Source organism: Lissotriton vulgaris, chromosome 1_2 (genome assembly GCF_964263255.1).
Source record: "Lissotriton vulgaris chromosome 1_2, aLisVul1.2, whole genome shotgun sequence".
Lineage (NCBI taxonomy): Eukaryota > Metazoa > Chordata > Amphibia > Caudata > Salamandridae > Lissotriton > Lissotriton vulgaris.
Genome location: NC_141686.1, coordinates 122,066,432 through 122,093,974, shown reverse-complemented (window position 1 = coordinate 122,093,974; position 27,543 = coordinate 122,066,432). Strand labels below are relative to the sequence as shown.

Below are 27,543 nucleotides of genomic sequence, written 5' to 3'. Positions count from 1 at the left end.
GGCATCGTACTCGACTCATCACTCACTATGAACCAACAGGTCAATGCTGTCACCTCCAGCTGCTTCAACACCCTCCGTGAGACCTTAAAGTGGATCCCCCTGAGTCCAGGAATAATGTCACCCACGCATGCATCACCAGCAGACTGGTCTATGGAAACGCACTCTACGCCAGCATCAACAAGTCCCAACTCCGCCAACTCCAGACAATACAGAACACCACCGCCAGACTCATCCTCTGCATCCCCCGACACAAACACATCAGTCAACACCTACGAAGTCTCCACTGGCTTCCCATGGAGAAAATCCTCACTCACGCCTAAAAATGCCTACACAACAGACCCAAATACTTCAACGACAGAAGCAACTTCCACATACCCAAAAGAAACCTCTGATCTTCCAACCTTGCACTGGCCGAAACCCTGCGCATCCACAGACCCAGAGCAGGTAGAAGATCCTTCTCTCACATTGCAGCCAAGACCTGGAATGAGCTACCGGCAGACCTCAGACGTGCCCCCCCCCCCTGAACACCTTCAGGAAGGCCCTCAAGACCTGGCTCTTCGGCTAAACAGATCTGGGGACCCCCTTCCCCTCAGTGCCTTGAGACCCTCACGGGTAAGTAGCATGCTTACAATTCCCAGATTGATGGGTTTATTGATTGATTGATTGATTGATTGATTGATTGATTAATGGTGTCTCCATCCGCAAACTGCGATTTGATAACACATTACCAAATTGCAATTTGTGTTGCGATGTGGTATTTGGAAAGGGCGTGTTTTGGGTGTTCCTTCTAATTACCTAATCTGAAAGGGATGTTTTGCGACCAAATTCCAGTCACAAAATGCTAATTCTTCAACGACTCCTTCAAGGAGGTGGGAACCCATTTGCAAATGAGAATAGAGCCCAATGGGATCCATCCCCTTTGAGAATAAAAACAAAAATGTTTTTTAAGAGCAGGTCCCACAGATTAATGCCTGCTCTTAAAAAATGTAATTGCAAGGTTTTATATTATTCTTTTAATACGCATCTGGTTTTTCTTTAAGGAAAGCGGGCTACATTAAAAAAAAACGTAGCTTTATTAAAAAGCAATCACTGACATGGTTGTCTGCTGACCTATGCAGGCCACTATCCCTGTGATAGCTGTGACTCCTAATGGGTTGCAAATTGTGACTGACCTCGTTAATATTGATGGGGTAGGTGGATTGCGACCCATTATGAATGACTGTCTAAAATGTGAACGTTTTCTTACATTAGGAATTTTGATTTCCTAATTGCGATTCGGTAAATCACAATTTCAAAATTTTGCACATGTGGCCCCACGTCATATGCATTTTATTGCATGACAAAACTAGTGCATCCACTAAATTGACACCACCACTATATCAAGGAATATCTAGGTAAGAAGTAGATGTAGAGTTAAGAATAATAAATAAATACTTACCTTGACAATGTAGTGGTAGGCTGTTGGTATTTTGAGCGCGACCACGACCCAAAGTCGTTCTCCAACTGTCTGACAGTCTGCCCTGCGCAGCTGAAGGTCTCGGTCAAGAGGGATTTTGTGGGACCGGTCGCGAAGCCATCACCACCACTCATTCCCAAAGTCTTCGTCTTCGGTTAAGTTGATGCACAAAAAGAAGGCAAAGAAGCTTTGTTGCTCTTCACGTTCTCCACGTCCTTCGGCCGGAATGATGCGGGTTGCGGAAGGTAGTCATCCGGCTCCGCCTGCGGAAGCTGTTGAGTCGACTCCGATACTCCCTCCCTTCCCGGGAGCCGGAGCAACCCCTACCCAACTTCGTAGTGTTTACGAAGCCCTCCTCTCGACCGGTAAGCAACCTGACTCCGCCAGTGCTTCTTTGGGCCCCGCGGACCAGGCTGGGCGTTCTAGGCCTTCGAACCCAGTGGCTTCGGCCCCGGTGCCGCAGGGCCCCCAGAGATCAAGCCCTGCAACCCGGTCGGCGCAGATTGACCTTACCACATTTCCCCCAGTGGCCTTCGAATCCACTGACGACACCTCTGCCCCCCTCTGGTGCCGGTCGTGTCCCCAGCCGGCATCGACCACGTCCTCCACCCTAACCTGTACACGGAGTCGGACTGATTTTGACCGACACCGGATCCGGCGCTCACCGGTACTTTTTGCCCTGAGTGGCAGCACTCTTGCAATCCTTTCTTATCACCGCCTGAGGACATTTTGCCCTATCTCTTGTCCCTCGCCAAAGCTGGTCTAGTGCATGCATCCATCAAAGTGCACTTAGCAGCAATCTCCAGATACAGACAGCGTTCTGATTGCTTGTCTTTATGGTGTAACAGACTGATAAAAAAATCATGAAAGGACTTTTCATGGCCCACCCTCCAGTAAGACCACCTCCAGTTCTATGGAATTTAAATATTGGTGTGTTGCAGCTTATGAAGTCACCCTTTGAAGCAAGTGCGACTTGAAGTACCTTTCCAGGAATGTGGCCTTCCTGTTGGCCATCACTTCAGCCAGATGCATTAGTGAAAATCAGGCCTTCACAATGATGGAGCCTTACCTACAGTTCTTTCAATATAAAGAAATTCTTTGTACCGAGCCATCTTTTATTCACAAAGTACCTTCTGCATTTCATCTAAATGAGCCGGTTGTTTTGCCCTCCTTCTTTTTAGCTCCATCTTTAACAGCTGAGAGAGCACTCCAACATTAAACGATGTTTAAAGTTCTACTTGCAAAGGACTCAGCCTTTCAGAAAATCTACTCAGTTGCTCATTGCCTTCTCTGCCCTTAGGAAGGGTTAGGCTTTGACGCGGGCGTCTATCCCTCGCTGGGTCTCATAGACTTTTCTATTCTGTTATGAGAGGGCTGCCTGCCCTCTGCTTTCCAAGGTTGCAGTGCACCCAAAACGCAAGGTAATAGCTTTCTCGGCCCTATTTTCTGGAGTGTCCTTGCCTTATATCTGCAGGGCACGGACATGGATGAACGTCCAAACCTTCACAAAGCATCCCTGCAAGGATGCTTGGCAGATCTAGCAGTTGGTCAAGCTGCTCAGCGTCGTCTATTCGCATAAAGTATGATCTTCTTTGTGTCTTTTTCTTCTAAATAGGCTGCTGTTGTTATAATAAGTTATTAATATGTTTCAAATATTTTCTATTTTAGGTATATGTATTTATGTATACATGGTTATGAAAGCATGTTTTTTGTTCTTTATGATTATTATTTGTATTTTGGTGTATGGGTTGCATGGTGGAATTGTTCACCTTACCCGCCGCATCTGACCCTTTGATACTCCTTGTTTGTTGGACAGGCCTCGTGGAAGGCCCGATCCCTCCCCGCATGGCGGGTCACGGACCCCTGCTCCTCCTGTTTCCCGGACAAGAACAATCCCTGCAACCCGCCGGGGCAACCCACGGCCCTTCCCCGACGGAACCCCAGCTCCTGAACACACCAGTATCGGCTGGCCCGGGCCCCTTCCAGAACCACTGCCCCCGGCCCAGCCGCCATTTTGGACACTACACGACCAGGCCGCGTGGCCTCGGGTTGACCTCGGCCTCGGGCCCGGCCAGGCCCCGACATCGAGGCACCACCATCCGCCCAGGGGGTGAAGAGACCACTTGGCGGGTCAATGGAAGGAGGAGTGTCGATGGCTCCCCTCCGCCAGGTGTCGATCGCCCCCAGCCTCCCTCGGCGCTGGCTCCACCCCCCTGCTGGGTGTCTGGACTCCCTCCTCCCGGACCTCCCGACCTCCAAGTGCGAGGGTCCGGACATCAAAGGGCGCCAGACCTATAACTGGGGGAGCTCCAGAGCAGGAAGGCAGTTGTATCCTGGAGTCGAGAGACACCGAGACAAACTCATCCTTGGAGGCCTGCTGGCGCTGCCGCGGCTCCTTCTCGTGAACCATCTTTGAAGGCCTGCTGGCGCTGCCGTGGCTCATCTTCGTCGTGAAACATCTTCAAGGCCTGCTGGCGCTGCCGCGCCCCTCCTTCTCGTGAACCATCTTTGAAGGCCTGCTGGCGCTGCCGCGGCTCATCTTCGTCGTGAAACATCTTCAAGGCCTGCTGGCGCTGCCGCGGCCCTCCTCGTCGTGAACCATCTTCAAGGCCTGCTGGCGCTGCCGCGGCCCTCCTCGTCGTGAACCATTCTCGAAGCCTGTAATAATTGCTTCGTCGAACTAAGACAGCACCTCCTTGATAGTAAACTGACTGAACCTCGGAAACTCGCCATCGAAGCCGACCGATGGGAGAGCACCCGAGTCCCTCGGAGCTGGCCCAGCGAACAGAACAGAGCCTCCCAAGGGCCCCACCGCCCACGGGGGGAGGAGGAGGCCAGGGTCGATGCCAGCGACCCGGCCACTACGCCAATGACCCCAACTGCCCGAAAAATCAGAGCCCCATGACCCGCCAGATCGCCGCCGCTGCCCTGGGAGAAGAGCCGGCCCAAGAAGACGCCGAAGAGTACGAGCCGTACCAGCCCGAGTGGGAACCCGCCGCCATGTCCCTGGTCTGTCTAGGGGAGAGAGACATGGTCCCGCGGGCACCCATCCCCGCCAACACGCAGAAATACAGCCAGTGGGTCACCATCAATGGATGCCGGGCTGAAGCCCTCCGTGACACAGGGGCCAGTGTGACCGCAGTCCGCTGCCATCTGGTGACCCCTCACCAGATCCTACCCAATGTACTTTGTCCAGTGCGGTCGGCCGACAACTCCGAAAGACTGTGCCAGATGGCCTGCGTCCCCTTCGAGTGGGGAGGGGTGTCCGGCATGCTAAAAGTGACTGTCCGTGAGGATGCCCCAGTAGACTGCCTTCTGGGGAACGACCTCGAGAGCTCCCCCTGGTCAGCCGTTGAGCGGAGGGAGCACCTGGGGATGCTTGGTCCCCCTGAATGGGTCTGTGTAACGACCCGGTCCATGGCCGCCCGTGCCATCTCCAGCCCAGAGGAACCGGAGAGTCCTGAACCCCCTCCGCCGATCGTCACAGAAGAAGCAACACCTGAGCCTGGTCCCCCGGGGTCCGGCAACGAAGAACATGATCAACTCCGAGACCTCCCAGAGCTGGCCCAGTGGCATCAAGAGGGTGGCCCCACTCAGGAACAATTCCGCCAGGAACAAAGAGCGTGTCCCTCCCTCGAGGGACTCCGACAACAAGCCCTAGCCCAGAGCGCAGGAGATACCTCGGGGGCCCACTGGATTTATTGGGACAACGAGCTGCTCTACAGTGAGCAAAAGATTGCCGAGCTGGGAGCCAGCCGGGTGCTGGTGGTCCCCCTCCGATTCAGAGACTTCCTATTGAACTTGTACAAAATAAGGTTTGGTCTGAGTTTAAGCAGTATCAAATAATTCCAAGTAAACACACACTCACCATTAAATTCAAGAATGGGTCGGAATAATGAACCAACTTATACATTTCATACATTTTGGCATTTTAATCATGCAAGGTCAGAGTGCGATCCAATTGCAGCCAAAGTTAAGAGTGAACATATTGTAGAATATACATGTAATTATCATGTCATTACATTCGGTATTCGAAAACGGTGCTCTCAGAGGAAAAAGGGGGGAGGTAAGTGAGTGAGTGAAGGGGACAAGGTAAAGGTGTGGTGACAAAGTGGTTACATCCAGATTGACAATTGAAAAACCTCTACAGTCAAATTAATGGGCAAAGGTTCCCAAAGTCACATCACACATAGATAGCAAGAGTTCATCGCTTATTTAGCTCCTATGGTGTGTAGAATGGAGGTGTAGTTCTACGTTTCGACCCCTGATTACGCTAAAGGGCAGATTCGCGGCCTCATGGTGGGGTCTTCATCAGGAAGAGAAGGAGAGCCTACAAAATAATTTGAACACAGAGTTCAGTATTTGCGTGGTGAGTGAAGTGATATTAACCAAAGAGGGGACGTGGGTGAATACCTACGTCGTCAGAACGGTCATCAAATGTTCCGTCTGTGAAAAGGGCTCCCTCGAGCTCCAAGTAGTACTGAAAAAAACAATTGAAAGGTGCCATCAGGGCCCTAAGACTTGTTATATTAAAAATAGACCGGGGGTGATAGGTCGGCGGGACTTACTTGGCGTGTAGGTCAACACACAGCCGTTGGGCACAGGTAGTTAAATCCTCGATCGGTATTTTGAACTGTAAGGAGAAGGGAAGTGGTATTTAGCAAAATAGACTGGCTCTGCATGTGCAGACACACAGAGCGAGTGTCTCTAAAAACTCGCGCTGGTGTGAATAGTAATTACCTTAAAAACGGGAACGCACAGCCGTGCTGTATCTCCGTTGGCGTCCTGCATCCGAGTGTGCTCGCGGTGCAGGCGCTCGATGCCAGTGACTAATGGAAAAAGGGGCTCGGCTCTCGGGTCCAATGGGAAACGAGGCTAGTCAAGCCGGCACAAGGGAGCATCTCGCATGAGTTGTCTCAACTCCTGGGGAAGTGTTTGAATGAACTGAATCATCTCCTGGGGGAGTGCTTAAAAAAGGGCTGTGTTCCAGTGTGTACACAGTTATGACAGACTGATGTGTTATATTTTGATGAATTCAAAAAACATGCAAGTATATACAGTATTTAACATGTAAAAGACCAGACAGAACTAACAGCGTCAAAGGTACTGGGAAGAATGTTCAATTGTCGTGATGGCCTGGAGAGTGTCCAAACATTATAGTATAAAGAATAATTATACCTGACGAGTATCTGAACACGTTACAACACAGAGAATACAGGATATAGCAAATGAGTTTAAATTGTTCCATTGTCTATTCAGGATTGAGTCCCGCCATCTGCGAGAAGCTAGCTTCAAGTTCATTCAACCCCTTACTTATTGTCTGAAACTTTTGCATCCATTTGCATTCCCTTGTGTCAAGAATTGTATTTAAATTGCCCCCCCGTGGGCCCAGGGAAATTTTTTCAATTACCAACCAGCGGATGGATTCCGGTGAGTGGTTTTTTTCGATGAAGTGATCTACCAAAGGGGCCCCTTGGGTAGTACAGCGAATGCGGCTACAGTGTTGAAATATACGGCTTTTTACTTTTTGCTGTTTCTGTCCAATATACATGAGGTCACAAGGACACAGAATGGCATAAATCACCCCACTTGAGTTACAGTTGGTCAGGGATTTAAGCTCTATAGTGAGATCGTTGTACTGTATTTGCTTAGTCTCCAAACACATTGGACAGGCTTTGCATTTGGTGCACTTAAAGTGGCCCACTAGTTCAGGTAGATTCCATAGGCTTTGAATCGTGGGTGCTGGTGGGGTCTCAAGCAAGGAGCGCACCACAAAGTCTCTGACATTCCTAGATCTTTTGAAGGCATGCATAGGGGGGTGAGGAGCTTTCAAAATTTCACCAACCAGGCCCCAATGTTGGTTGATGATTTTGCGAATGGCGTTGCTTTCAGTGCAGAACGTCGTCACACATATCATACGGTCCTGTGCTGTAGTTCTGGTCCTAGGTTCCAGTAGTGTGGCTCTATCCTGGAACCAAGCTCTCTTCCTTGATCTCTTAACAAGGCGTTGGGGGTAGCCTCGATCTATTAGTCGACTGATGAGGTCATCTGATTCCCTGAAATAATCCTCTTTGAGGGAACAGTTTCTGCGCAGGCGGAGAAATTGGCCAAAGGGCAAATTATCCCTGAGTCCTCTGGTGTGGTGACTTGTATACCGTAGTAGGGAATTCCTTTCAGATGGCTTGCGGTACAAGGTGGTATAGAGGTGTCCATCCTTCTCCTTAATGCTTATGTCCAGGAAATCGATTGATTCATTATTAAAATGCATGGTAAATTTAATGTCATGTGACTGATTGTTTAGCCAGGTAAGGAATGCCTTGAGGGATTCCTCTTGACCAGTCCATATCATGAGGACATCGTCAATATATCGATGCCATGATGTGATCATTGCTCTGTATGGGTTGTTATGTGAAAGGATGCTATCCTGTTCCATTTCGGACATGTAGAGAATGGCTAAGTCTGGAGCAAAGGCAGCGCCCATTGCTACTCCTTTGCTTTGTTCAAAGAAATTACTTTGGAAAATGAAGAAATTTCTGGTCATTGCAATTTCTAAGAGTGCCACTAGAAATTCTGTTGGTACTGAGGTAGGTTGCTCCCGGCCGTCAAGTACTCTCCTCATACAATCAAGTGCTGGTCTCTGGGGAATGCTGGTATATAGGGAGACAATGTCCATTGTTACCAGGATCTGTTCCTCTTTGTTGAATGGCTTGTTATCAATGAAGGTGATGACTTGTGTGGTGTCTCTAAGGTATGTAGGAGTGGCCTCTGCTAACGGTTTAAGGAAGACATCAATGTATTTGCAGAGTGGTTCCAGTAGGGAGCCACATCCGGAAATGATGGGTCTGCCCGGTGGTTTAACTGGGTCCTTGTGGACTTTGGGTAAGACGTATATGGTTGGTATTCTGGGTTGTCCCACATTAAGATAATCGCACTCTTTTCTAGAGAGAAATCCCATCTCCAGTGCCTTGGTTGTAATGGCTGTGATGTCCGTGCGTATTTCTCTGGTTGGATCTCGCCTTAGAGGTCTGTAGCTGACACCATCAGATAGTTGAGAGTGAATTTCTGCTTTGTAGTCTTCCACATCTAGTACCACTATTGATCCGCCTTTGTCGGCTGGCTTGATAACCACCGCCTTGTTGTTCTTCAGTGATTCCAGTGCATGTCTCTCCTCTCTCGTGATATTGTGTCTAACATAATGTTTGTTGTCAATGGTTCTGAGAACATCTCTCATGACAGTGCTCTCATATGTTAGGATTTCATGGGCCACTGAGGATTGCGTGGGCATGAAGGTGGATGGAGGTCTCAGGTGTGTGAAAGCCGTCATCGCTAGAGTGGGTTTGTTCCTGAAAAAATACCTCAGCCTCAATTTTCTGAAGAATCTTGTCAACTCCGTCTGTATGTTAAATTTGTTGGGATAAGACGTTGGTACATAGGATAGGCCTTTGCAGAGAATGGTGCTTTCATTCTTGGTAAGCGTGTATTTGGATAAGTTGATGATCGGATTGGTCCTATCTGAAATGTTATTTACCATCTGTAGGTCTTCCTCCGGGTGCTCCTCTCCCCGTGGTCTTCTGGTTGGAAACGTACTTGTTTGGGGGTACTGTCCCGCTGTCTTCCATTGTCCCAATTCTGTTGGTTGTTTCCTCTGTTCGAGCGGTTGTTCCATGATCCTCCGCGGCCACGTCCTCTCGGCGGTCTCCATTGACCTTCTCCTAAAAAAGGCGGTTGTTGTTCTGGTGGCTGGTACCATTGGTCTTGTTGTTGGTAGTTTGCTCTGGATGCTGTGTGGTCGTTGTCGCTGTCGCCACTGTAGGACGAATCAGAGAAATTCGTATGTCTTCTGGTGCCTCTGTATCCTCCTCTGCCTCGGTTGGAGAAACGACCCTGATTATCTTGTCTGTAATACTCCGGTTGTAAGTAAGGATAAGTCTTTTTTTGGTCGTAGTATTGGATATCTTTTGCCAATTTCTCCAGCTTTTTGTTTTGGGTTTCAACGTCAAAATCTTTTAAGTTCTTCTTAAGTCTTTCCAAAGTATCTTTAGCCTCAGCAAAGGCTGAATGATTGGCTATCTCAGCCTTAAGTTCGTCAATTTCCTTGGTTAGTTGCTCTACCTGGTCTCTGGCGGTCTCTACTCCCAGCACCATCCAGTGCCGGGAGCAGTTATTGGCCACAAAGCTGAACCCTTCTTTAAATTTGGGATTATCAACGAAGATGGCAGGTTCGTTGCGGACTTGTAGTCCAACGGGAATGATGTTGGCTCTAAGGTAGCCAGTTAGTAAGTGGCCATGCAGTTTAGTTCGTACCAACTTCTTTTCTAATCTTTCAAGTTTATTAATCTTTTCATTAAGAGAGTGATCTACACTGGCATTGGTTGTGGTTAAGAAAACAGTCCCAGTATCAACCCCGACAAGATTCTTTATGTAATCCTCTGTATAGGATAGGGTCACAAGTTCCATGTTGAAGGCAACCTATCTATACACAATTCGTGATTAATCTAAAATAATTTGTAAATGAAAGAAACCCTCGCAAGGGACTCCTTGCTCTGAGAGTATGAGTATAAAAGGGGGAGGCCCTAAACACTCAGGACCTGGGTCCGTGGATCAGTACAAAATAAGGTTTGGTCTGAGTTTAAGCAGTATCAAATAATTCCAAGTAAACACACACTCACCATTAAATTCAAGAATGGGTCGGAATAATGAGTGATGTGACTTTGGGAACCTTTGCCCATTAATTTGACTGTAGAGGTTTTTCAATTGTCAATCTGGATGTAACCACTTTGTCACCACACCTTTACCTTGTCCCCTTCACTCACTCACTTACCTCCCCCCTTTTTCCTCTGAGAGCACCGTTTTCGAATACCGAATGTAATGACATGATAATTACATGTATATTCTACAATATGTTCACTCTTAACTTTGGCTGCAATTGGATCGCACTCTGACCTTGCATGATTAAAATGCCAAAATGTATGAAATGTATAAGTTGGTTCATTATTCCGACCCATTCTTGAATTTAATGGTGAGTGTGTGTTTACTTGGAATTATTTGATACTGCTTAAACTCAGACCAAACCTTATTTTGTACTGATCCACGGACCCAGGTCCTGAGTGTTTAGGGCCTCCCCCTTTTATACTCATATTCCTATTGAACTTGGCACATGATGTGCCTCTTGCCGGGCACCTGGGGCAGGACAAGACGTACAGCCGCCTGGTGACCCACTTCTACTGGCTGAAGATGCGAAACGATGTAGCAAACCACTGCCGGGCCTGCCCCACCTGCCAGGCCAGCGGGAAGAGCGGCCGGAAACTCAAAGTCCCCCTGCAACCCTTTCCCATCGTCACCACCCCCTTTGAGCGGGTGGGAATAGACATTGTGGGGCCCCTGGAGCCCCGGACAGCGCAGGGACACCGGTTCATCCTGGTCCTGGTGGACCATGCCACCCGCTATCCCAAGGCCATACCTCTCCGGACCGTGACGGCGCCTGTGGTGGGCCGAGCCCTGATGGGGATCTTCTCACGGGTGGGCTTCCCCCGAGAAGTCGTCAGTGACAGGGGCACGAACTTTATCTCCAAGTACATGAAGTCCCTATGGCAACCGTGCGGGGTCACCTACAAATTCACGACCCCCTATCACCCGCAAGGGAACGGACTAGTTGAACGATTTAACCGCACTCTCAAGGGGATGATCATGGGCCTGGAAGAACCCTTACGTTGCCAATGGGACGTGCTGCTCCTGTGCCTCCTGTTCGCTTACAGGGAAGTCCCCCAGAAATCCCTGGGCTTCAGTCCGTTCGAACTATTGTATGGTCACCCCGTCCGGGCCCCCCTCAGCCTGGTCAAAGAAGGGAGGGAGGTGGCCCCTCAGAAGACTCCCCCTGATGTATACAAGTACCTCTTGACCCTCCGTAACCAGACCCGGCGGTTCAGGGAACTTGCCAAGGCCAACCTCGAAGCCAGCCAAGAAGACATGAAGCGCTGGTATGATCAGCATGCCCCATCCATCGAGTTCGAGCCAGGACAACAGGTCTGGGTAATGTCCCCGGTTGAACCTTGCGCCCTCCAGGACAAATGGATGGGACCCTTCAAAGTGGTGGAGCGCAAGGGACCCGTCACCTACCTGGTAGACATGGAGTCACCCCGAAACCCCCTACGTGTCCTCCACGCCAATAGACTCAAGCCCCACTTTGTGCGTTCGGAACTTAGCATCCTGATGGCTACCAACAGTGGGGCTGAAGAAGACTCAGAGCCCCTCCCTGATCTTCTGAAAACGCTCGAGAAGGACGGCTCCGTGGAGGGGGTCCACCTCTCCGATGCCCTGTCCCCAACGCAACGCCAAGACTGTCAAGAGCTGCTATTCCAAATTGCCGACCTGTTCTCCCTCATCCCTGGGGTCACCCCCTGGTGCCTTCACGACGTTGACACCGGGGATAGCCCCCCTATCCGACACAGGGCGTACCGGGTGCCTGATCGAGTACACGCCTGCATCCAGTCGGAAGTCTCCAACATGCTAGCTCTGGGAGTGATCGAGCCCTCCGGCAGTCCCTGGGCCAGCCCGGTCATGCTAGTCCCCAAGGCCGCCGCCCCGGGCGTCGCCCCCGAGCTCAGGTTCTGTGTGGACTATCGAGGTCTGAACGCCGTCACCAGGACCGACGCTCATCCCATTCCCCGGGCAGATGAGCTGATTGACCGCATGGGGGCCGCCCGCTGTCTGAGCATCTTCGACTTGACAGCGGGCTATTGGCAGATCGGCCTCACCCCAGGGGCCCAGGAGTGATCCGCCTTCTCTACCCCGGATGGCCACTATCACTTCAAGGTGATGCCATTCGGAATGAAAAATGCCCCAGCCACCTTCCAGAGACTCGTGAACAAGGTACTGGCGGGGCTCGAGGAATTCAGCACCGCCTATCTGGACCATATTGCTGTGTACAGTCGCCACTGGGCAGAACACCTCCACCACCTCCGGGAGGTCCTGAACGCCCTCCGGCAGGCCGGGCTCACCATCAAGGCCAGCAAGTGCCAGATCGGCCAAGGGTCCGTGACCTACCTGGGACACCAAGTGGGAAGCGGCCTGGTGGCCCCCCTCCAGCTCAAGATCGCCGCCATCCAGGCCTGGGAGCCCCCGGTCACCCAAACAGAGCTCCGAGCCTTCCTGGGGCTCACCGGGTACTACCGGCGCTTCGTAAAAGACTATGGCAGCATTGTGGGGCCCCTCACAGAACTCACGTCCAAAAAGAACCCCAAGACAGTCAACTGGACTCCTGAATGTCCGGCGGCCTCTGAGAAACTGAAGTCCGCCATGTGCACCGCCCCCGTGCTCCAGGCCCCCGACTACAGCCGGGAATTCATTGTACAAACAGACGCCTCAGATCATGGCGTTGGGGCCGTCCTCTCCCAACTCAACACTGAGGGAGTCGATCAGCCCGTGGCCTTCATCAGCCGACGCCTGCTGGCCCGAGAACAGCGCTGGAACACCATCGAGCGGGAGGCCTTCGCCGTAGTGTGGGCCCTCAAGAAGCTCCGGCCCTATCTCTTCGGTACCCACTTCCGGGTGCAAACAGATCACCGACCCCTGCAATGGCTGATGCAGATGCGGGGAGAAAACCCGAAGCTGTTGCGTTGGTCCATCTCCCTGCAGGGGATGGATTTCACTGTGGAGCATCGCCCCGGCCAGGACCACGCCAACGCAGACGGCCTGTCCCGCTTCTTGCGCCTCGGCGAGGAGAGTACCCAAGAGGATGGGTGACTCTCCCTGCCTTCAGCTGGGGGGGACGCATGTTGGACAGGCCTCGTGGAAGGCCCGATCCCTCCCCGCATGGCGGGTCACGGACCCCTGCTCCTCCTGTTTCCCAGACAAGAACAATCCCTGCAATCCGCCGGGGCAACCCACGGCCCTTCCCCGACGGAACCCCAGCTCCTGAACACACCAGTATCGGCTGGCCCGGGCCCCTTCCAGAACCACTGCCCCCGGCCCAGCCGCCATTTTGGACACTACACGACCAGGCCGCGTGGCCTCGGGTCGACCTCGGCCTTGGGCGTGGCCAGGCCCCGACATCGAGGCATCACCATCCGCCCAGGGGGTGAAGAGACCACTTGGCGGGTCAATGGAAGGAGGAGTGTCGATGGCTCCCCTCCGCCAGGTGTCGATCGCCCCCAGCCTCCCTGGGCACTGGCTCCACCCCCCTGCTGGGTGTCTGGACTCCCTCATCCCGGACCTCCCGACCTCCAAGTGCGAGGGTCCGGACATCATGGGCGCCAGACCTATAACTGGGGGAGCTCCAGAGCAGGAAGGCAGTTGTATCCTGGAGTCGAGAGACACCGAGACAAACTCATCCTTGGAGGCCTGCTGGCGCTGCCGCGGCTCCTTCTCGTGAACCATCTTTGAAGGCCTGCTGGCGCTGCCGCGGCTCATCTTCGTCGTGGAAACATCTTCAAGGCCTGCTGTCGCGGCCCTCCTTCTTGTGAACCATCTTTGAAGGCCTGCTGGCGCTGCCGCGGCTCATCTTCGTCGTGAAACATCTTCAAGGCCTGCTGGCGCTGCCGCGGCCCTCCTCGTCGTGAACCATCTTCAAGGCCTGCTGGCGCTGCCGCGGCCCTCCTCGTCGTGAACCATCCTCGAAGCCTGCTGGCGCTGCCGCGGCCCTCCTCATCGGGAACCATCTACCAGGCCTGCAGGCCCTGCCGCGGCCCATCCTTGCGAACCCTCCAGCTTGAGGATTGTGAGCTCCACCTGTTGCTGCTTCTGTACCAGACCGGTATTTAGACTGTCCCGCTACCCCTTTTCCCCAAAGAGACTAGAATTGTCGGGATCCTCGTATCCTGGACCCACTGTACCGCTCATCACCTTGCCTAAAAGATATATAAAAGTGTGCAGAACTCATCTCTGTGTGGTGTCTATCTGTGGGGGGGAAGTTACCTGTCTGTACGATTTCCGGTGAGGGCCCTCGCCAGAGGCCTCTCCCCCTGTGCTCGGCCGACCCTCCGGGTCCCCGTCTAACATTGTTATTCTGATTCAAGCATGTGAATCTATAAAATATACAATACTAGAGAAAAAACAAGTTCCTTACCTGTCCACTGTGGTTCTCCAGTATTGATATCTTTTATAGATTCACATGCGACCCTCCCTCCTTCCCTGTCAGGTTCACCTTCCATACCTCTCTTATTACTTTGTGGTACGCGTGCTCGAAATCTGAGGTATGGTAGCTCTGCTGTGGAAGGAGACTTTAAGGTCTACGCTCTAATTGGCTGATGTTTGGATGTTTTATAACAATGGGAATATATTGCTAAAAGCTAGTGAATTCCTATGGTCATTTGAATGTTGAAGTTTTAATACTGCTATTTTACTGTTACCGTGGGACTCCCACCATGACAACGGGGAAGATTCAAGCATGTGAATCTATAAAGAATATCAATACTGGAGAACCACAGTGTACAGGTAAATAAATTGTTTCTTTCACTATGTTGCTACTTAGGCTCATGTCAATATAACGTTCTCTAAACAGGTGCAATTGTTTTCTTTCCTCCTTTAGCGAAAAAGATCTTCACAAACATTTGATGCTGCAACTGGATCCAAATGTCCCAGGCGTCTTCTCTGGAGGACCTTATCCCTTTGGTATTGATCCGGTAACCAAATGTCCTATTTAACTTATTTTAATTATTACTCATTTTAGGAGGTGCAGCAAAGGAAAATGTAGCAAAAAATTTAGGTAGTGAAGCTCAGCATTTGGGGCACTTACATTTTTGGGATATTTTGGTCACAGTAAAAAAAGTATAAATTTGTATGAGACCGAGCACATATCCCTGATTTCAGATTAATATTTTTACATATGGATTCCTCACCTCATGAATTTATCTTAGGTGTCAGACTGTCAGACTGGACCTGGAAAATTTGCAACAGCTCTTCTGATGGCACTCTACTTATCCTGATGTTGGGTTCAACCCCCAAAATGATATCAAAGGAGTTATATAGGTGACATGTCATGCCCTGACATCAGTCCCCTTTCTTTGTTCCTTTTAACGTAGACATAGAGAGTCCATAGAACATTTGCTCCAAAAGTGGTCATTTTAGGTGTTAGGCAGGATGTCTCCACTAAAAAAGTCAGATTTCAAGCCCTATTATTCCTTCCATGTTTAAATGTCCATTTTGGATTCTTTCTGTGGTGTTTGGGGACTAAACCACATCATGATTAGAACAACTTTAGGCCCCAAACAAATGGCACAGCCAACAATGCATTTGCAGTTAATTTTGTCTTTTTTTCATTACACTTTTTTTTGCTCCTTATGACTCCTTTGATTACCCACTGTTCAAATCAGCATGCAGGGAAATGGCTTTTTCTGCATTGCGGATTTGAACAGTGTTAAGTGAGAAAATGGATAATCATTGGTTTGGGGCCTAAAGTTGTTCCAATTATGATGTGGTTTAGTCAAACACGTGCTGTTTGGGCTGAGCACATCACCAGTGAGCACGCAATGTTGAACATTGGAGGACAAAACAAACAGACGAATTACAGGAAAACAGATGTGCAACTCATACATATATGATGTTTTTCGACTAAGCATGATTCAAAGTCTTGTGTCCAGGGCAGCCTCATGCTCTCTAATTCCATTAAAAAGCAGGAGGTAAAACTCTTTATGGTGGGAAAACTTAATAACCGTTGTGCTCTTCGCTAGGCCTGCTTCAAGTCTCACTCAAGGTCCCACTCAAGATTATGATCTTCACCATCATTCAAATCATTCAGATATGCATAATTGAAAGGCACAAGGGGCCATATGTATCAAACTCTGATTTTGCGATTCTCAAAATCATAGCTGCCAAGGCTTCAGATTGCTGTGTGTGACATTTTCATAAATGCAGTGTAATTATGTGTGACATTTCAACTATGAGTGACACTTTGTCACAGCCAAAATCAAGCAATGAAAACCAGGAAAACATAACACACAAGATGATGGACGAAATGTTGCACAATGGCAAACATTCACCCCCAGTCACAGATCTGGGTTTAATCATCGTTATTTTGCTCACCAAGCCACCCCAGTTCAGACATGGCCATATGCAAATCAGTCTTGACCCTGTGCCTCATGGGAACAGTCCAGCCTGAACTGCCAAGTCATGTCTTTCCTGGACCAGAATCAAGCATCCTAGGACCGGTTTCTGGCTCTCAGCCGTCTTCAGCCAGGATAGCTTGACTCCAGGAAAACATATAAATATGAGCAGTTAAACCCATTTGAGCAACACGACATGCTGAGATATTGAAACTGCTGGAAAGCAAAGCACCAGAACCTGAATCACCTAGTTCTCTCCTAAGCTGATCGTACTGTTAAACAAAACGAGGGCTCAGGTCTGCACCAGTCATTTGCAGTGTGCGCCGCGCCACTGAAAACAAAAGAATGCTTCTGTAAATTTTAGTGGTCAGTTATTGTAATAGGGTTAGAATATGTTTTTCAAAAAACGGCAGAGTTTGTTTGCCACTTACTCACCTCAAGTAGAGAATAACATAACTGCTGTAGTGGGGGATAAAAAGAGAGGGAGGCGGATAAGCACTGTTTTCCATGGACCTACTCACTTGAAAGCAAACCTTAACGTTCGCTGGGGTATGGAATGTAGCCACGGTGCACTGCAGACTCCACTACCGAAATTTTGAGCAGTTGTTCGTGTTCCTCTTTAATTTTTTCTGCTGTTCTGACTAACTTTAAATACCAAGCTTTACCTAATTGCTTTCTTGAATGCTCCGTTATAAATCTTGCCTAATCAAATGAGTAAAGGGACACCTGTTTTATTTAAGAACACAGGGCCTTATTTATGAAGGCCTTGCGCCGCCGGTGCGTCACTTTTAACATGGGAAAAAGTGACGCACCGGTGGCGCAAGGCCTTCATAAATAAGGCCCACAAAGTTTTACGAGTAGTTCAGAGTTTTCACTTCAAATCGAGGCAGGCGACGTCACGAGCGAAGACGGCGCCATGGCAATAGGTGCCTCCCCCCGGGCTGGGACATGCTCTCTCAGCTGCAGGCAGCAACCCGCCAGCAGGCTCCGGTCGGGTCCGAGTAGGTTGACCCCTAGTCCAGGGGATAATGATTTTACTGACAGTACAGGCCGAAAGTGAAGAGCAGCAGGTATCTCTGCTACAGGTCGGCAGCAGGCTCACAATGAGGCCCCCGGGGGAATGCAGGTCGGCAGACTAGTCTTCCCCCGGGGTGTTCGTGCGAGGACACGGCAGGCGGAAGTTAGGTCAGGGGTTTAGGTCAGGGGTGGGAGGGGTTAGGTAGGAGGCTACTTATGGGGGAACAGGAGAGGAACAACTTCCTTTTCCTGTCCCCGGTGCCTCAGGGAAGAGTTAGATTTTTGAGAGCTTAGGCGGAGTGTTAATTTAGATAGGTGGTGTGTGATCTAGTGTTGGGTTCGTCGTTTTGGTGTCCCAGGACGACGAGTAGCCTAGTTTTACACGGCGCAATTAGGCGGAGTGTGATTTAGCGCTTAATTACTTTTTATCGGAGCGGGAGCTCCGGGCGGCAAGTGAGGGTGCTAAGCGTCACGCATCTCGCGGACGTTACGTGCGGGTGCCGATCCTCACGCATCTCGCGGAGGGTTAATTTGCCGATTTTGCAATGGCTGTCCCTGACGCTGTGGCGGTGAGGGCTGCATTGCTAGTACTTGGCCGGGCTGGGAGGGCAGATCTCCTCCAGCCCGGTGTCCTGGACCAGGTTTGGGTCGGCATGACCCGCCCGACCAGGTCTGCGTGTGCAGGGGTGGCGGCTGTGGTGGCTGCATGTAAGGATGAGCCTGCTGGGTCGAGGGATGGGGGGCCCAGGAGGGGGAGGGCCAAGAAGGTGCAGAAGCCCCCCAAGAAGGGAGGGAGGAGATTGAGTCTCCCTGCTAAGGCCGGTGCAGGGGGGGAGGCGGTCCCGGAGGGGGATGGGGGGACGCGGGTGGGGGGCCTGAGGGCCCCGAGCTGGGTGCTGAGGAGCACGGGCAGGGACTGGCCCCACTGGCGTCTCAGGCCAGACTGTCCAGGAGCTTGAGCCAGTTGGCGGGGTACGGGGAGAGTAGTGATGGCAGTGGGGGGGAGGACTCTGATGAGTGGGAGGTGGCGGCTGGGGACGAATTTGCCCTCACGCTGTCGGGGGAGGAATCTGGGGGGGAGGCTAGTTTCACCGCTGTCGAGCAACCGGTCGACCTGTCTAGGGGCCGGAAGGGGGTGGTGAAGTCCCAGGGTTCCAAGGGCAAGGGCCCCGTGAAGGCACAGCAGCGGGGAGGGGCGGGGCAGGGGGCGGGAGGTGCTGCGGCACCCTTTCCCGGGACTGGGGGCCCCGGGGGGCCTGGGCAGTCATCGATGTTTGACCGGTGGGCCCAGATGACCGAGGAGGAGAGAGCGAGGGACCAGCGGCGTGTCATTGAAGAGTATGAGAGGGAGTGGCAGCGCCTGTGTGCCGCCAGGGAGGAGAAGGCGGGAGGGGTGCCCATGGGTGATGGGGCCCAGGCACCAGGGCAAGGCAGGTTGTCGGCCGGTGGCCGAGGTAGGGGGGTCCCCGGGACTCAAGGACAGTGGGTCTGGGTGGAGAATGCAGGGACTGCCTTGACGGATCAGAGACCTGGTGGCACCGGGGCCTCCCTGAGCGCATACGGCTCGGGGGGGGGATCAGGCCAGCAGGGTCAGCTGGCAGAGGCCGGGGTGGGCCGGCGGGGCGCAAAACGGCCTCCAAACACCGGGACGAAGATGCAGGGGGGTCCGCGGCGGCCTGCCCTCCACTGAGGGAGCGGGCACCGACCATGTTGGAGTGTGAATTTACGCCTGGTGTGAAAGGGAAGGGTGCTAAGAGAGTTGTGACTGAGGTGGTGCCGCTGGATGTTCAGGATGAATGGTTGGATTATGAGGATGATGAGGATGAGTTGGAGGAGGGTGAGTTGCGTGAGCCTGGACGTGTGTGCAAGGCTAAGGGGGCAGCTACCAAGGTTGGTGCTTCTCAAGAGGCACGGGATGGCCCAGTCGGGCCAGCAGAGGGATGTCGAGGCCGCGGACGCGCGGCGACAGGAGCGGGAGGCTCCTGCAACTTTGTCAGGTGAGGGCTCTTGGTGGGACGCCTGGTTGGATGGGGGGAATGGGGGAAGGATGAAGCCCTGCCGGTCGGTGGGGGTGGGGGATGGGTCTGTGCGGGCAGGAGCCCAAGGGGGTGTGGAGCCTGTGAAGGCTAGTGGGGGCAAGCAGGTTGCGACGGCCGGCGCACAGACGGACAAGGTGGAAGATCTGGAAGGGAAGGAGGAGGGTGTGTGTGGGGTGGAGAAACTGAAAAAGAAGTTGCCGTACATGGGGCTGGGGATGCCCCTGGGGTCTCATTTGTCAGAGAAGACTAAGGCACGGATTTGGAGGCACGAGTATGTGGATGTTTTTAAGCTTTTGCACAGGGAGATTCAGGCGAAGGAAGGGTCTAAGGAGGAAGAATGGGAATTGACCAGGCGGCCGAGGGTGCCGGTTACTATGGAGAATTGGACATCTGCCTTTCTGATTTATGCGAGTATATATTGTGAGAAGCATGGGGATCGGGCTATCGCATTGTTTAAATATATGGACGTGATAAGGAAGGCGCAGCTTCATTTTGGGGGTTTCGCCTGGTTGAGCTACGACGAGGAGTTTAGGGCTAGGGTCAGTGTTAACCCTGATAAGCCGTGGGGGAATGTGGATCAGGAGCTTTGGATCCAGTGGATATCTTCGACGCAGGCGGCGGCGTCTACTCATTTGGCCAGCGGTCTTCCGGTCACTTATCGGTCCTTTCAGCTGCGTCCCGCCCAATCTGGGGCGGGTAACCAGGGTACCCCAAGTGGACATGGGAGCCAGCCCGTGTGGTCCGGCTCAGCAGGACAACAGTACAAGCCGGTCGCTTCGGGGGCCTGCTGGGGGTTTAACAAAGGTTTCTGCAACTGCCCCTCTTGTAAATTCAAGCATGAGTGTTCTAAGTGTGGGGGACGCCACCCGGTCACGCAGTGCCTCACCTTGGCTACGCCATCAGAGCAGTGGAAATTTGCCAAGGGTAGGGGGCAGCCTGGGCCGAAGGGCCCGTACTCCGGTTAAGGTGGAGGCCATGGGTCCATGGCTCTCCCGGTACCCTGATAAAGAAGCGGCGTTGCGTTTGTATTGGGGGTTTGTGGAAGGTTTTCGGATTGGCTATCAGGGGCCCAGGGAGAGGCGTTGGGCTGAGAATTTGCGGTCTGCTAAGGAGTTGCCGGATGTAGTGGCGCGTAAATTGGAGAAGGAGGTTTTGGAGGGCAGGATTGCAGGTCCGTTCTCGGAGTGGCCATTGTCAGATCTCATCGTGTCACCGTTGGGGGTTGTGCCCAAGAAGGAGCAAGGGGAATACCGGTTGATCCATCACTTGTCCTGGCCGGAAGGTGGGTCGGTGAATGATCTCATTGCCGAGGAGGACTCAAGGGTGTTGTACGCTTCGGTGGACGATGCTATTGGGTTGGTGCGGTCGTGTGGGAGGGGGGCGGAGAAGGCCAAGTGTGACATCAAGTCGGCCTTTCGGCTTCTTCCCATTCATCCGGCGGATTTTCCTCTCTTGGGTATGCAGTTTGATGGGGCCATTTTTGTGGACATGGTGCTGCCAATGGGCTGTGCGATTTCTTGCGCGCTCTTCGAGACTTTTAGCTCCTTTTTGCAGTTGGCTTTTGTGGACCGCAGTGGGCACCGGCTGGTGTCCCACTATTTGGATGATTTTCTGTTTGTGGGATCTGGACTTTCTGGCGACTGTGGTCAGGCTCTGCAGCAGTTTCAGTTGTTGGCGCAAGATTTTGGGGTGCCTTTGGCACCAGAGAAGACGGAAGGGCCCAGTTGTTGTCTGACGTTCCTCGGAATTGAATTGGATTCGGTGGCCTGGCAGGCACGTGTACCGGAGGCGAAGGTGGCTGAGATGCAAGATGCTTTGAAGGGCGCGATCGCGGTTCAGAAGCTGGAGTTGAGGTCTGTGCAGCGCTTGCTGGGGTTGTTGAACTTTGCTTGCAGAGTGGTGAGGGCTGGGAGGACTTTTTGTAGGCGGCTCGGCATGGCCATGTCGGGCGTGGCCCTCACACATCACAGGGTCAGGATTACGCTGGGGGTCCGGTCGGACTTGCGAGTATGGCTGGTCTTCCTTGAGGATTTCAATGGCGTGTCTTTGGATTTTGTGCGGGACAGGATGGTGTGGCAGGTTCAACTCTACTCTGACGCAACGGGGCTGCGTCAGGGCCGGAGCATTGCTTTCTTGGAGTTCTTTCCCTTGTTGGTGGCGCTGTTGGTGTGGGGCCCGGAGTTCAAGAACAGGTCTGTGTTGTTCCACGTGGACAACATGACAGTGGTGGACTTGGTCAACAATCAGAAAGCGAGAGATCTGAGGGTGCTGCGCTTGCTGCGAAGCTTCATGCTGCTATGTCTGCGTTACAATGTGCTGTTTCACGTGCAACATGTGCCTGGCGCAAGTAACGAAATTGCGGATGCGTTATCTCGTTCGCAGTGGCTGCGCTTCAGGGAGCTGGCGCCGGGAGCGGAGGCTTGCAAGACCAAGGTGCCGGAGGGTATCTGGGCATGGGGGGAATGAGAGTGGTGGGTCTGGTGGAAAGGTCGCTGGCGGAGTCTACAAGGCGGGCGTACAGGTTGGCTTGGAGTGAGTTTGGGAAGTTTGTGGGCCCGAGGACAGGGGTGCTGTGTTTGCCAAAGGAAGAGTGCGAAAGGCGGGTTGTGCAGTTTGTGTTGGATTGCATGTGTGAGAAGTTGGCCTGATATGCAGTGCTCACTATTCTAGTGAACACTATGTATCAGTCCAGACAACCCTTATTGATGATTGGTTGTAAGTCAACCTTATAGACCAGCTATCCTAGTAGCGTGGATACGAGCAGTCTAAGGCTAAAGACTCGAGAGGGCGTGTTAAGCCAGCTGTTATACCATCACATATACCCCTTGAACACCAAGTGAAAGGACACCACACAAGTGTTATGAAAATAAACAGTGTATTTATTAGAATCACAACAGCCCTGTACTCTTTATGAGGACAGGGTACTAAGCACAAAACAAAACTCTTACGAAAATACTTAAGTTAGCACAGTATATACAAATGCCCGAGGGGCACGGAAAACCATATACTCTGAAAGTGGAATGCGAAATTACTAGCAGGTAAGTACAGTACTAATAGGCTTTGGAATCGCTAGGTCTTGACTATAGAATCTTCAGATTACTTCTAGGAGGCCTAGGGGACTCGGGTGCAGAGTGTGCACTCTCACGCGGGATGCGGGACAAAGTCTATGGTAGCTAGATTTCAGAAAGTTAGTGTTCTCGGGCGAACCCGACCTGGTAGGAGGAAAACGAAAGTGGATTCTGACCCTTGGATAGTGAGGCTATGCTGGAGCACCGAAATGCCGAAGTTACCTAGCCCAGGGGCTGCAGCTGCATAGGTCTCAAAAGACATCGGGAATCCTCGTAGACGGACCAGGAGCCTGGAAGAAAGATGCTGGCAGGCGACCAGTGAAGAGAGTTCGAAGTGATCCAAGCCTGGATCTTGAAGATGGACGATACCTGAAAGCAGAGGGGACCAAGTTCGAGACTACTAGCCAGTAGTCAGGTGGCACCAGGAGGGCACCGGATGGTAGTCACCTCGACTAGGTGAGTGGGTGGCGCTGTGCTCTGCAGAACTCACGGACCAGGAGGCGTTGTCGGCGACCAGGATGGAGGAGCGAGCTGTCCCACGATGGATGAAGCTGTCGGCGTCGCTGGACCCAGGATTGGGCTACAAAGCCTTGGCTAATTCAAGCCCACGCGGTGGACCTAAAATGGCGTCTTGAGTGGACCAGGAGGGTCCGGGGTGCTCCTCTTTTGGAAGGGAGCAAGGGCCACTCTGGAGCAACCAGACCAGCAGCAGTGATGTCGTCGGGCGCCGTGAAGAAGGCCACAAGCCAGCCGGCTAGTAGCCAAACAACGCAGTGAGCAGCAAAAAGCAGAAGGGCCCCACGCAGATCGTGGAGATGCTGGGAGGCTGAACTTCGGTGCTGGAGCTGCTCAGGGTCGGGGCTTCTCGGACCCCAAAGCACTCACCAGAGGATCCCTCGGCAGTCGTGCTGGAAAGAAGTCGTGCAGTCTTGAAGATGGCCGGTCCCTCGAGGTCTTGTCGCACTCACGGTTCTCAGCTTTGCTGTAGAGGTAAGTAGAGGTCAGAGGTGCCAGGGAAGCCGGTTCTCGTCGAGCTGGGCAGTCGGATTCCGGAGGAAGGACTTGCAGCAGACCGCAGTGTTCTTAAGATGGTGCCTGCGGATGCAGGGTGACTACTCCTTAGTCACAAGGGAGAATCTTGAAGAAGAAATCTTGAAGTCCTTTCGCAGAAAATTGTGTCTTGATTCCAAAGATGATCTAATTTGGAAGGGGGCCCGCTCCTAACTTTATACTAGGAAAAGGGGCTGACCCGGTGACTAGGTCCTGCCTATAGGTGGGACTAGGAGGGGGTGGTTACACCCCTCTCCCATGCCGGACTTCCCCCAGGCCAGGGGCTGGTTCTGACCGGCCTATGCGTAGTGTGCACCAGGGTGCCACTCAGCAGTCACCTTCCTGTAAAGCCCTGCCTACCCAAGATACACAAAACCCTGTCTGGGATGGTGCTAGCACCGCCCCGGACAGGAAACCCTTTGTCCAAGCTCTCCTCGCTGGAAGGACTCCCAGCAGCAGGAGGTCAGACTCGTGTCTGTGGTGGCAGCATCCATTTTGTGGAGCTGAGGCTTCGTTTAACTTTAACCGGGGTTCACAGTTACATACATGTCGTGTCCCTCTAGAAGGGTGGAATGCTAACCCCGTCGCCAGAATTGGCGAGGGGTTAGTATTCCAATTCGTATGACACCTTACTCGACATGTTTTGATAAAGCAATACCAGAGATAGCATTTAACCGCGAGGATTATAATGCACTTAAGAGTATATGGTATGCGTTATCATGGAACAGCTATTAGGACTTGGTTCCGCAAGCTGCAAACGGGCTCAGCTCATGCCAGAGCACCATTTCACATGATTCCAAGCACTCTGCCTTCAGGATTGTCAAGGCCTGCCATAGGAGTGACTGATAGGAATCTGTGTGTCCATTTCTAGGGTTAGATATAGGTATACTATATCTATAGCAAAGGGTGATTACACGACTTTGCCCCAGCTGTCATGCAGCCAGTTGTGTCAAATTTAGGAGGCCAGCCAGGGGTGGCATAATACATGCTTCAGCCCTTGGTAGGCCCTGGGTACACCTACGCCCTGAGTTACAGGGTCTGACAAGGTGGCCCAGTACCAATTGGTAAATGCACCTAGGGTACATGTTGTAATTTAGAGAGAGAACAGCCAGGCTGTGGGTCTGATTGGCAGGCCCACAGCCAGAGAAAGTCGTAAACCAGTGAAACAAAAGCAAAAAATCTGGGTGATCATAGGATTGCAGACCCTACTCTCCTACATGACCCCCCCCCCAAACTTTGGGACAATAAGCTAACCTTGACCAGGTGAGTCTTCTTGTTCTAAGTGGAAATATCTGGAGAGCCCATCGGCATTGCCATGATCAGTACCAGGTCTATGTTCCACTGTAAAGTCCATCCCCTGTAGGGAAATGGACCACCTAAGCAGTTTGGGGTTTTCACCCTTCATCTGATTTAGCCACAAGGGGGGCTTATGGTCGGTCTGAATCTTGAAGTGAGTGCCAAACAAGTATGGCCTCAACTTCTTCATGGCCCAAACCACAGCAAAGGCCTCCCTCTCAATAGCTGACCAATTCTTCTCTCTGGGGGTCAGCCTTCTGCTTCTAAAAGCAATGGGCTGGTCTTGACCATCAAAATTCAGTTGAGATAGAACAGCTCCCACACCCAACTCAGAAGCATCTGTTTGGACAATGAATGGTTTGGAGTAGTCTGGACTCTTGAGGATAGGTGCTGTGCACATGGCCTGCTTTAGGTCATCGAATGCTTTTTGACAGCCTGCTGTCCACTGAACCTTTTTTGGCATTTTCCTACTTGTCAGTTCATTTAATGGAGTCACAATTGATCCATAGTTCCTGACAAACTTTCTGTAGTAACCAGTCAGGCCCAAGAAAGCTCGAACCTGAGTCTGGGTGGTTGGAGGAGCCCAGTCCCTGATTGACTGTATTTTGCTCTCCAGTGGTTGAACCTGGCCTCCACCTACAAGGTGGCCCAGGTATACAACCTGTGTCTGCCCTATCTGGCACTTGGTGGCCTTGATAGTGAGGCCTGCTGCTTGCAGAGCCTCTAACACTTTCCTCAGGTGGAGCAGGTGATCCTCCCAGGTGGAGCTAAAGACAGCAATATCATCAAGATATGCTGCACAGAAGTCATCCAGCCCAGTGAGAACATGATTCACCAACCTTTGGAAGGTGGCAGGTGCATTTTTCAGACCAAAGGGCATTACCACAAACTGATAATGTCCACCAGGGGTTGAAAATGCTGTCTTGGGCTTGGCATCCTCAGCTAACCTGATTTGCCAATACCCAGCTGTCAGGTCAAATGTACTTAAGTAGTTGGCAGAAGCCAATCTATCTATAAGTTCATCTGCCCTTGGTATTGGGTGGGCATCAGTCTTAGTGACTGCATTGAGACCCCTGTAGTCTACGCAGAACCTCATCTCTTTCTTACCACCCTGGGTGTGAGGTTTTGGCACTAGAACTACTGGACTAGCCCAAGGGCTATCTGAGGGTTCAATGACTCCCAACTCCAACATTTTCTGCACTTCAGTTTTGATGCAGTCTCTAACATGATCAGGCTGCCTGTAGATTTTACTCTTGACTGGCAAGCTGTCACCAGTGTCAACCTCATGGGTACACCAATTGGTCTGACTGGGTGTCAGAGAGAACATATGTCTGAAAGACTGAAGAACCTGTTTACAGTCTTTCTGTTGATGCTCAGAGAGGCTGCCACAAAAGATAACACCATCTACTGACCCATCATCAGGATTCTGAGTGAGCAGGTCTGGGAGAGGGTCACTCTCTTCCTCCTGTCCCTCATCTATGGCCATGAGCAAGCTCATGTCCTTCCTGTCGACATATGCTTTGAGCATGTTGACATGGAGCACCCTGTGGGGGCTCCTGGGAGTTCCAAGGTCCACCAGGTAGATGACCTCTCCCTTTTGCTCAAGAATTGTGTGGGGCCCAGACCATTTGTCTTTGAGTGCTGCTGGGGCCACTGGCTCCAACACCCACACCTTCTGTCCAGGCTGATAAACAGTCAGGACAGCCTTTTGGCCATGCCAAGCTTTTTGAAGTTCTTGACTGGCCTTAAGGTTTTCAGATGCCTTCTCCATATACTCAGCCATCCTGGAGCGGAGACCAAGTACATAGTCCACTATGCTGGTTGCAGGCTTTTTGAGAGGTCTCTCCCATCCTTCCTTCACCAAACACAGGGGGCCTCTCACAGGATGCCCATACAAAAGTTCAAAAGGGCTGTAGCCAACCCCCTTTTGTGGGACCTCTCTGTAAGCAAACAGAAGGCAGGGAATCAGGAAATCCCATCTACGCCTGAGCTTTTCAGGTAGTCCATGAATCATCCCTTTTAGGGTCCTGTTGAACCTTTCAACACGCCCATTACATTGTGGATGATAGGGTGTAGTGAACTTGTAGTTGACACCACATTCCTTCCACATAGCAGTTAAGTAGCTTGACATGAAGTTTGCACCTCTGTCAGAGACAACCTCCTTAGGGAAGCCTACTCTGGAGAACACTCCAACTAGGGCTCTTGCCACAACAGGTGCTGTAGTGGTCCTAAGGGGAATAGCTTCAGGATACCTGGTGGCATGATCCACTACCACCAGTATAAACTTGTGCCCTGATGCTGTCTGGGGTTCCATTGGACCAACAATGTCAATCCCCACTCTTTCAAAGGGCACCCCCACCACAGGCATTGGTATAAGGGGGGCCTTTGTTGTGCCACCTGACTTACCACTGGCTTGGCAAGTGACATAGGAGCGACAAAACTCCTTGGTATCCTCATTCATGTGAGGCCAGTGAAAGTGTGAGACAAGCCTGTCCCAAGTCTTTGTCTGGCCTAAGTGACCTGCTAAGGGAATCTCATGGGCCAAGGTAAGGAGGAAACCTCTCTGAGACAAGGGGATA

The 27,543-nt window shown here is 51.8% G+C and overlaps 1 protein-coding gene across 1 annotated transcript in view; it reads left to right on the top strand.

The window, feature by feature from the left end:
* Window positions 1-27,543, top strand: part of LOC147734664 (uncharacterized) — a 5,992,067-nt gene that overhangs the window by 2,387,708 nt on the left and 3,576,816 nt on the right. Inside the window, exon 14 of the mRNA XM_086952471.1 lies at window positions 14,982-15,075. Coding sequence (XP_086808597.1) covers window positions 14,982-15,075 — 94 coding nt within the window. The remainder of the gene's footprint in view (window positions 1-14,981; window positions 15,076-27,543) is intronic.